At 56.5% G+C, this 10,953-nt stretch overlaps 1 protein-coding gene across 1 annotated transcript; it reads left to right on the plus strand.

Moving 5' to 3' along the window:
* Positions 1–719: 719 nt before the first annotated feature.
* TBX6 (T-box transcription factor 6) lies at positions 720–10,434 on the plus strand. The gene is given in 9 exon segments (XM_038763561.1): positions 720–977; positions 979–1,045; positions 1,194–1,434; positions 5,384–5,651; positions 8,210–8,356; positions 8,549–8,619; positions 8,983–9,053; positions 9,900–10,059; positions 10,185–10,434. Coding segments are annotated over 9 exon segments (1,326 nt in total). The 5' UTR covers positions 720–926.
* Positions 10,435–10,953: the final 519 nt, after the last annotated feature.

The following is a 10,953-nucleotide window of genomic DNA, read 5'->3' on the forward strand; positions in this document are numbered from 1 at the left end:
CACAGTGAGGAGGTGAGTGGCGGCCGAGGAGCGGAGGGTGTGGGCTGGGCTGGAGAAGGACAGAAGGGAGGTGAGGGAGCAGGGGGCGAGGGGATGGATGGACAGCCTTGAGGCCCAGAGTGTGTCTCCTTCCATATCCCGCTCTCTGAGCCCCAAGGTAGGCCAAGTCCCCGTCTCTTTTCCCAGAGTCCTCCGGGAAGACAAAGCCGGCCAAGAGCCCAACTCATCCTACGTGCAGGCCCCGTCGGGGCCGAGTGGGCAGGGTCAGAGGCCTCCAGTTGGCCCCCGGAGATGGCAACCGGCCGTCGGATCGTCCGGCCTCAGCCGACGGCCAATGCCTCACCCAACTCCCCGACATCTCTCCTTCCCAGCTGAGGACGGACCCCTCCCCTCAGCGCCCTGCTCCCCAAAGCTGCTGCTGCTACCGTGGGAACCAGGAACAGCTGGCAGGAAGCAGCCAAACTGCAGCTCCCCCTGGCCAACCTGGCCAGACCCCTGGAGGGATCAATCAGGCCGAGGAGCTAATTATGTAATTAGGGGGCCTGGCGGGAGCTAATGAAGCCTAAGAGTGAGGGGGTGGGGAGAGGGCTGAGAGGGGACCCAGGCATCCGGCTGCTTCCCTTTGCATCCAACCCCCTCTTTGCCACCCCCACAACCCCAACCGTGGCCTTGCGGCCCGTTGGCCAGCCGCCCCGTTGGATGGGCCTCCGCGCCTTCATCCTCCGGTGCCCCCCATCAGAGTTTCAGGTGCGGGACCCCCCCAATCTCTCATTCCTCCCTCTCTCTCCCACTCGACAGATCCCGCCGCCCTGAGGGGCACAGAGGGGGAGGAGCTGCGACCCCGGGCCATATGGAGTTGAGCTGCGGGGCTATAAAAGTGGCATCTTCCAGGGGCCACGGAGAGCAGACGAGGCAGGACCAGGCCCATGTATCACCCCCGGGAGCTCTACTCCCCGCTCGGGGCCGGCTACAGACTCCGGCCCCCCCCAGCCTGTGGGCAACCCCAGCTTCATCCCGGGGTCTGCAGAAGGGTACCACTTCCCAGGTGAGAGCGGCCTAGGGGGACGCGGTCCAGGATGGAGCGCGGAGGCCTGGATGGACCGTCGAGGAGCCGGGGAAGCAAGTGGGAGCGTCTGATTTTTCCTCTCTCCATCTGTCTGTCTGTCTCCCGTCCCGTCTCCCCGCTCCCCTAGACCTGGACCCACCCAAGTTCGACTGCTTCCTTCCCGGATTGGAGCCTAGTCCCCGGCCCCTGGCTGCCCCTCCGTCGCTGGCCCCGCTGCCCGCCTCTTTCGGAGGAGAGACCCCTTCCCCGGCCCCAGGCCCGGAAGCCCCTCGCCTTCTCCCGGGTGTCAGCGTGAGTCTGGAAAACCGGGAGCTGTGGAAGGAGTTCAGCTCCGTGGGAACAGAGATGATCATCACCAAGGCCGGGAGGTGAGACGGGCGGGAGACGGGAGCAGGAGCCGCCTGAAACCCGGTAGCTTTCCGGAGGCGGGAAGGCCCTGGTTCAGAGTTGAGCCAGTAAGTTAGTCGAATGGTTTTGCCAGGAAGCGACAACCCAAGGGCTTGGGGAAGGTCATCATCATCATCAATCGTATTTATTGAGCGCTTACTATGTGCAGAGCACTGTACTAAGCGCTTGGGAAGTACAAGGTCGGATGGGGCTGGGGCCCAGTGAGCCAGTCACTCACTCAATGGTATTTATTGAGCGCTTACTGTGTGCTGAGCACTGCACTAAGCGCTTGGGAAGTACACTCCCTTCCCAAGACCACTCTCCCCTCCACCAAGAGCAGGAGTTTCTCACCCTGCAGGCTCTAGGGACCCCATTTTCTTCCCTCAGCCCCCTCTCGTTTCCCAAAAGCTCTCCAGCTGAACCGGAAAGCGCGGACGTTGATACTTCTTTGCCATTGGCAATTGCTGGTTTGTGGATTTGGGCAGATTGGCTTCAGACAGACTCGGGGACAGAAAGCCGCTGATCCTGCAGGGCGAGGAGGAAGAATTTCAGGCCCCCGGGACCCCCCTGCCCAACAAATAGGGATGGAGGAGCCTCCCTCCAGAAACCAAGCCCCTCACTCAGTGCCCAGCCCTGGGCTCCCACTCCCGGTGCCTCCTAATAATAATAATAATAATGATGGCATTTGTTAAGCGCTTACTATGTGCAAAGCACTGTTCTAAGCGCTGGGGGGGATGCAAGGTGATCAGGTTGTCCCACGTGGGGCTCACAGTCTTAATCCCCATTTTACGGATGAGGTAACTGAGGCGCAGGGAAGTGAAGTGACTTGCCCAAGGTCACACAGCAGACACGTGGAGGAGCTGGGATTTGAACCCATGACCTCTGACTCCAAAGCCCGGGCTCTTTCCACTGAGCCACGCTGCTTCTCTAAGTAGCCGGCTACAGGCCAGGCCTGGCCTCCCCCGGCCTCTGGCCTCGTCCCTCCCCCAAGACCCTCTTTTTTTTTTAAAAAAAAGCCATTTAATAATAATAAGAAGAAAGAGCCCGGGCTTTGGAGTCAGAGGTCAGGGGTTCAAATCCCGGCTCCACCAATTGTCAGCTGTGTGACTTTAGGCAACTCACTTAACTTCTCTGGGACTCAGTTCCCTCGTCTGTAAAATGGGGATTAAGACTTTGAGCCCCCCGTGGGACAACCTGATCACCTAGTAACCTCCCCAGTGCTTAGAACAGTGATTTGCACATAGTAAGCGCTTAATAAATGCTATCATTATTATTATTTGTTAAGCACTTACTATGTACCAGGCACTGTTCTAAGCGCCGGGGTAGATATAAGCTAATCAGGTTGGACGCAGTCCATGTCCCGCATGTGGCTTCCAGGCTTAATCCCCCTTTTCCCCCTTCTAGACTGTGAACCCGTCGTTGGGTAGGGACCGTCTCTATGTGTTGCCGATTTGTCCTTCCCAAGCGCTTAGTCCAGTGCTCTGCACACAGTAAGTGCTCAATAAATACGATAGAATGAATGACTTTTACAGACGAGGGAACTGAGGCCCAGGGAAGTGAATTGAATTGTCCAAGGTCCCACAGCAGGCACGTAGTAGTCCCCCTTCTAGACTGTGAGCCCGTTGTTGGGTCAGAACCATCTTTATATGTCGTCGACTTGTACTTCCCAAGTGCTTAGTACAGTGCTCCGCACACAGTAAGCGCTCAATAAATACGATGAAATGAATGAATTTTACAGATGAGGGAATTGAGGCCAAGAGAAGTGAAGTGACTTGTCCCCGCAGCAAGCATGTGGTGGAGATGGGATTATTATTATTAGTAATAATAATAATAATGGTATTTATCATCATCATCACCAATCGTATTTATTGAGCGCTTACTGTGTGCAGAGCACTGTACTAAGCGCTTGGGAAGTACAATTAAGCGCTTACTATGTGCAAAGCACTGTTCTTAGCGCTGGGGAGGATACAAGGTGATCGGGGGGCGGTCCCACGGTGGGGCTCACAGGCTTCATCATCATCATCATCATCATCATCATCAATCGTATTTATTGAGCGCTTACTATGTGCAGAGCACTGTACTAAGCGCTTGGGAAGTACAAATTGGCAACATACAGAAACAGTCCCTACCCAACAGTGGGCTCCCAGTCTCCCCATCCTCATCCCCATTTTACAGCTGAGGGGACTGAGGCCCAGAGAAGTGACTCGCCCAAAGTCACCTGGCTGACAGTTGGAGGAGCCGGGATTTGAAGCCACGACCTCCAACTCCCAAGCCGGGGCTCTTTCCACCGAGCCACGCTGCTTCTCTATTAGAGCCCAGGTCCTTCATCACCATCAGTCGTATTTATTGAGCGCTTACTGTGTGCAGAGCACTGTACTAAGCGCTAGGGAAGTACAATTAAGCGCTTACTATGTGCAAAGCACTGTTCTTAGCGCTGGGGAGGATACAAGGTGATCGGGGGGGGGGTCCCACGGGGGGGGCTCACAGGCTTCATCATCATCATCATCATCATCATCAATCGTATTTATTGAGCGCTTACTATGTGCAGAGCACTGAACTAAGCGCTTGGGAAGTACAAATTGGCAACATACAGAGACAGTCCCTACCCACCAGTGGGCTCCCAGTCTCCCCATCCTCATCCCCATTTTACAGATGAGGGGACTGAGGCCCAGAGAAGTGACTCGCCCAAAGTCACCCGGCTGACAATTGGCGGAGCCGGGATTTGAGGCCACGACCTCCGACTCCCAAGCCCGGGCTCTTTCCACCGAGCCACGCTGCTTCTCTGTTAGAGCCCAGGTCCTTCATCACCATCAGTCGTATTTATTGAGCACTTACTGTGTGCAGAGCACTGTACTAAGCGCTTGGGAAGTACAATTAAGCGCTTACTATGTGCAAAGCACTGTCCTTAGCGCTGGGGAGGATACAAGGTGATCGGGGGGTGTCCCACGGGGTGGCTCACAGGCTTCATCATCATCATCATCAATCGTATTTATTGAGCGCTTACTATGTGCAGAGCACTGTACAAAGCGCTTGGGAAGTACAAATTGGCAACATATAGAGACAGTCCCTACCCAACAGTGGGCTCCCAGCCTCCCCATCCTCATCCCCATTTTACAGATGAGGGGACTGAGGCCCAGAGAAGTGACTCGCCCAAAGTCACCCGGCTGACAGTTGGCGGAGCCGGGATTTGAAGCCACGACCTCCGACTCCCAAGCCCGGGCTCTTTCCACCGAGCCACGCTGCTTCTCTGTTAGAGCCCAGGTCCTTCATCACCATCAGTCGTATTTATTGAGCACTTACTGTGTGCAGAGCACTGTACTAAGCGCTTGGGAAGTACAATTAAGCGCTTACTATGTGCAAAGCACTGTCCTTAGCGCTGGGGAGGATACAAGGTGATCGGGGGGTGTCCCACGGGGTGGCTCACAGGCTTCATCATCATCATCATCAATTGTATTTATTGAGCGCTTACTATGTGCAGAGCACTGTACAAAGCGCTTGGGAAGTACAAATTGGCAACATATAGAGACAGTCCCTACCCAACAGTGGGCTCCCAGTCTCCCCATCCTCATCCCCATTTTACAGATGAGGGGACTGAGGCCCAGAGAAGTGACTCGCCCAAAGTCACCCGGCTGACAGTTGGCGGAGCCGGGATTTGAAGCCACGACCTCCGACTCCCAAGCCCGGGCTCTTTCCACCGAGCCACGCTGCTCCTCTATTAGAGCCCAGGTCATCATCATCAATCGTATTTATTGAGCGCTTACTGTGTGCAGAGCACCGTACGAGGCGCTTGGGAAGTACAAATTGGCAACATAGAGAGACGGTCCCTACCCAACAGTGGGCTTACAGTCTAGAAGGTCCTTCTCAGCAGGGACACTTCGGGCCTTCTCCGGGACGCCGGCCCGGCTCCAGCACCCCTCTTCCCATTTCCAGGCGGATGTTCCCGGCGTGCCGCGTGGCGGTGACCGGGCTGGACCCGGAGGCCCGCTACCTGTTCCTGCTGGACGTGGCTGCGGTGGATGGGGCTCGCTACCGCTGGCAGGGCCACCACTGGGAGCCCAGCGGCAAGGCCGAGCCACGGCTGCCCGACCGCGTGTACATCCACCCCGACTCTCCGGCCACCGGCGCCCACTGGATGCGGCAGCCCGTGTCCTTCCACCGCGTCAAGCTCACCAACAACACGCTGGACCCCCACGGACACGTGAGGGGGGCCGGCTGGAGGGGCGGGGGCCGCCAGTGATAATAATAATAATAATAAGGATGGCATTTATTAAGCGCTTCCTATGTGCCAAACACTGGTCTAAGCGCTGGGGAGGTGACCAGGCGATCAGGTTGTCCGCTCACAGTCTTCATCCCCATTTTTACGGATGATGATGGCATTTATTAAGCGCTTACTATGTGCAAAGCACTGTTCGAAGTGCTGGGGAGGTTACAAGGTGATGGTTGTACATATTTATTACTCTATTTATTTATTTATTTTGCTTGTACATTTCTATCCTATTTATTTTATTTTGTTGGTACGTTTGGTTCTGTTCTCTGCCTCCCCCTTTTAGACTGTGAGCCCACTGTTGGGTAGGGACTGTCTCTATGTGTTGCCAATTTGTACTTCCCAAGCGCTTAGTACAGTGCTCTGCACATAGTAAGCGCTCAATAAATACGATTGATTGATTGATTGATTGATCATCATCATCATCAATCGTATTTATTGAGCGCTTACTGTGTGCAGAGCACTGGACTTGTACTAAGCGCTTGCTATGTGCAAAGCACTGTTCTAAGTGCTGGGGAGGTTACAAGGTGATCATCATCAATCGTATTTATTGAGCGCTTACTGTGTGCAGAGCACTGGACTTGTACTAAGCGCTTGCTATGTGCAAAGCACTGTTCGAAGTGCTGGGGAGGTTACAAGGTGATCATCATCATCATCAATCGTATTTATTGAGCGCTTACTGTGTGCAGAGCACTGGACTTGTACTAAGTGCTTACTGTGTGCAAAGCACTGTTCTAAGTGCTGGGGAGGTTACAAGGTCATCATCATCATCATCATCAATCGTATTTATTGAGCGCTTACTGTGTGCAGAGCACTGGACTTGTACTAAGCGCTTGGGATCAGGTTGTCCCATGGGGGGCTCAGGCTTAATCCCCATTTTTGCAGATGAGGGAACTGAGGCCCGGAGAAGTGAAGTGACTTGCCTAAAGTCACAAGCTGACAAGTGGCAGAGCTGGGATTCGAACCCGTGACTTTTGACTCCAAAGCCCGGGCTTAGGGCCGGGCGGAGCCGTGCTGGTGGGAGGGGAAGATGGGTTCGTTGGAAGGTCCGGGAGCCCACGAGGGAAAGGGCGTTAGGGAAACTCGATGCAAGGGGGGAGTTCAGTGACCCTGGGGGCTGGACTGTGGAGAATGGGGGACGTCGGGGGCTCTGGGACTAAAATCCGGTGGTGATGAAAATGATGCTAGGAGAGAAAGTGTAAAGGTCTGGGGGCCACCAGTAATAATAATAATGATGGCATTTATTAAGCGCTTACTATGTGCCAAACACAGTTCTAAGCGCTGGGAAGGTGACCAGATGATCAGGTTGTCCCACGCTGGGGGGGGGCTCCCAGTCTTCATCCCCATTTTTACAGATGAGGGAACTGAGGCCCGGAGAAGTGAAGTGACTTGCCCCAAGTCACACAGCTGACAAGTGGCAGAGTCAGGATTTGAACCTGTGACCTCTGATTCCAAAGCCCGGGCTTAGGGCCAGGCGGAGCCGTGCTGGTGGGAGGGGAAGACGGTCGGATTCGTTGGAAGGTCCGGGAGCCCACGAGGGAAAGGGCATTAGGGAACCTCAACGTGTGGGGGAAGTTCAGTGACCTTGGGGGCTGGACTGTGGAGAAAGGGGGACGCCGGGGGCTCTGGGACTAAAATCAGGTGGTGATGAAAATGATGCTAGGAAAGAAAGTGTAAAGGTCTGGGGGCCACCAGTAATAATAATAATGATGGCATTTATTAAGCGCTTACTATGTGCCAAGCACGGTTCTAAGCGCTGGGAAGGTGACCAGGTGATCAGGTTGTCCCATGGTGGGGGCTCCCAGTCTTCATCCCCATTTTTACGGATGAGGGAACTGAGGCCCGGAGGAGCAAAATGACTTGCCCCATGTCACACAGCTGACAAGTGGCGAAGTGGGGATTTGAACCGATGACCTCTGACTCCAAAGCCCGGGCTTAGGGCCGGGCGGAGCCGTGCTGGTGGGAGGGGAAGACGGTCGGATTTTTTGGAAGGTCCGGGAGCCCACGAGGGAAAGGGCGTTAGGGAACCTCAACGTGTGGGGGAAGTTCAGTGACCTTGGGGGCTGGACTGTGAAGAAAGGGGGACGCCAGGGGCTCTGGGACTAAAATCTGGTGGTGATGAAAATGATGCTAGGAAAGTGTAAAGGCCTGGGGCCACCAGTAATAATAATAATAATGATGGCATTTATTAAGCACTTACTATGTGCCAATCACTGTTCTAAGCGCTGGGGAGGTGACCAGATGATCAGCCCCACGGGTGGCTCCCAGTCTTCATCCCCATTTTTACAGATGAGGGAACTGAGGCCCAGAGAAGCGATGAAAGCGATGCTAGGAAAGTGTCAAGCGCCCCAGGAGTGGGGCTGCAGTAAGAGAGGGTGTGAGGCCCAGGTCTGGGGGAGGTTTGCCGGGGGAAGCGCAGGAGCCGGGGGGCGGTGGTCCGAAGGGCTGGGGAGTCCGATCTCACCCCCCCAAAATGAATCTGCTCCCCACAGCTGATCCTTCACTCGATGCACAAGTACCAGCCGCGCCTGCACCTGGTCCGGGCGGCCCAACTCTGCAGCCGACACTGGGGTGGGGTCTCCTCTTTCCGCTTCCCCGAGACGGAGTTCATCTCTGTGACGGCCTACCAGAACCCCCGGGTGAGGGTCTCCGGCCCTGGGGTGGTCTCTCCCTGTCTTCCCCTTGCCCCTCCCCACTTTTACCCCAGCGGGAAGCCTCTGTTGCCCTTGTGCCAGCCTGAATTTATCAGGGGTCATCGTGCAGTCCATCTGTGGGCAGAAAGGGATAAACCAGGGGTCACTGTCTTTATTTTCTTCCCCCTTCTCCCGCAGATCACACAACTGAAGATCGCAGCCAATCCCTTCGCCAAGGGCTTCCGGGAGAACGGAAGGAACTGTAAGAGGTGGGAGAGCCAGGGCCCGCTCACCCGGCTACTCCGCCGGGAATAATAATAATAATAATAATGATGGTATTTGTTAAGCGCTTACTATGTGCAAAAGCACTGTTCTAAGCACTGAAGGCAGCAGGGTCCGTGGGCAGGAGCTGGGAGGTGAAAGGAGCCTGAACTTGGGGAAGGGAGGGAGATGTGAGCTGCCCGTGGGACAATCCAATCACCTTGTAACCTCCCCAGCGCTTAGAACAGTGCTTTGCACGTAGTAAGCGCTTAATAAATGCCATTATTATTATTATGTGGGCGAGGGCTGGGGACTGGACAGGGGCGTGAGAGCGGTCCCGAGGCTGGGAACCTGTTTGCCTTCTTCCCCAGGGAGAGAGATGCCCGGGTAAAGCGGAGGCTGAGGGGGCCGGAGCCGGCCCTGACGGACACCTACGCTGGGGGTGAGTGCGAGCAGCGCGGCTCAGTGGAAAGAGCCCGCGCTTTAGAGTCTGAGGTCATGGGTTCAAATCTCGGCCCCTCCAACTGTCAGCTGGGTGACTTTGGGCAAGTCACTTCTCTGGGCCTCAGTTCCCTCATCTGTAAAATGGGGGTGGAGACTGTGAGCCCCCCGTGGGACAACCGGATCACCTTGTATCCCCCCGCCCCAGCGCTTAGAAGAGCGCTTTGCACATAGTAAGCACTTAACAAATACCGTCATCATCACCATCGTCATTCCCGAGCCACCTGGCAGCTGGGTGGAAAGCCCGGGCCTGGGAGCTGGGAAAGCTGGGTTCTAATCCCGGCTCCGCCACTCGTCTGCTGTGGGAGCTTGGGTAAGTCAATCAATCAATCGTATTTATTGAGCGCTTATTGTGTGCAGAGCACTGTACTAAGCGCTTGGGAAGTACAAGTTGGCAACATATAGAGACGGTCCCTACCCAACAGTGGGCCACTTACCTTCCCTGAGCCTCCGTTTCCTCATCCGTAAAATGGGAATTGGCTACCCGTTCTCTCTCCCCCAACCCCGTGAGCTTCATGAGGGAAAGGGACTGCATCCAACCCGATTATCTTGTCCCTACCGCAGTGCTTGACACATAGTAAGTGCTTAACAAGAATTATTATGAGTGCTCGGCACACAGTGCTTTATCATCATCGTCATCACTAAAAGTCACCATTATCTGGGCTTCTGAGGCGCAGGAGGTGAGGATTTTGGTGTCGGGAGCCCCTGCTAGGATGGGGAAAGGTGGAGAACAGTGACTTGATTGGCTTCCCTTGTGAGCCATCCCTCTTTCCCCGCCGCCCAGCAGGCCCCAGCGGGCCCTGTGACTCGACTCTGAGCGGAGACCTGCCCGAGCCGCCCCCGTCCTCCTCGGCAGACCCCCAACCCACTTGCGGGGGTCCCAGCGCCGAGGCCTACGTCCTGCACCCGGCCGCCTTCCACGGGGCTCCCGGCAGCCTTCCCGCCAGGTGAGACTCAGGGGATGGCCTCGGCTAGGGGTAAGGGTGGGACAGCTGGGCTTTTTCCCACCTCAGTTCCCACATGGCCTCGGCTAGGGGAAGGGGCAGGACAGCTGGGTCCCTTTCTTCCTCAGGACCACTGCCTTCTCGGAGTCGTCGGATGCCGCCCCGGCCCCCGCGCCCCTCCTGTCCCGCCGCCCGGCCTCTTACGCCGCATCCTTCCTGGAGTTGCCTGCTGGAGGAGGGGGGAGCGCCGGACCCTCCTACCCCCCAGCCCACCCCCCGGGCCCCTTCCCTCCCCACTTTCTCCAGGGGGGACCCTTCCCCCTACCCTATCCGGCCCCTGGGGGTTACCTGGACGTCAGCTCCAAGGCCCTGTACTGACTGGGGCTGGGGGGCCTGCAGGGAGCAGCCCCAACCGTCCTGGGGAATAAAGCGGGGGGGGCGTGAATTTCCTCCAAGGCAGCCCATCCGCCTCATTACTTCATTGTCGTCCCCCCTCGGCCCACCCTGGGACACAAGAATCTTCTCCCCAGCGGTCCGCAGCAGGCCCCCACCCCCATTATCTCAGCTAGGAGGCCAAATGGCCTCAATCAGTCCCCCTGCTCCCCCCCAGTTCACACATTAGCTTCAGTTCCCATATTCCGCGGCCCCAGGCTTCAAAGGCTGGTGGGCAGCTGCTCCTCAACCCCCTCACTCAGGATCTCACCTGGGTGTGAACGGAGGGGGCTGGGGGAGCAGAGGCTGCCACAGGCCCCACACCAAATGGGACTAGAGCCCCCCCCACCAAAGCCCCGAGCACCACCGCAACCCCCTCAACTCCAACCTGGAAGCCCCCGCCAGCCGCTCCTCTTCTCCCTCGCCTCCGGCTGCTGGGCCGGGCCACCCCATCTCCTATCCCCC

Source organism: Tachyglossus aculeatus, chromosome 21 (assembly GCF_015852505.1).
Source record: "Tachyglossus aculeatus isolate mTacAcu1 chromosome 21, mTacAcu1.pri, whole genome shotgun sequence".
Lineage (NCBI taxonomy): Eukaryota > Metazoa > Chordata > Mammalia > Monotremata > Tachyglossidae > Tachyglossus > Tachyglossus aculeatus.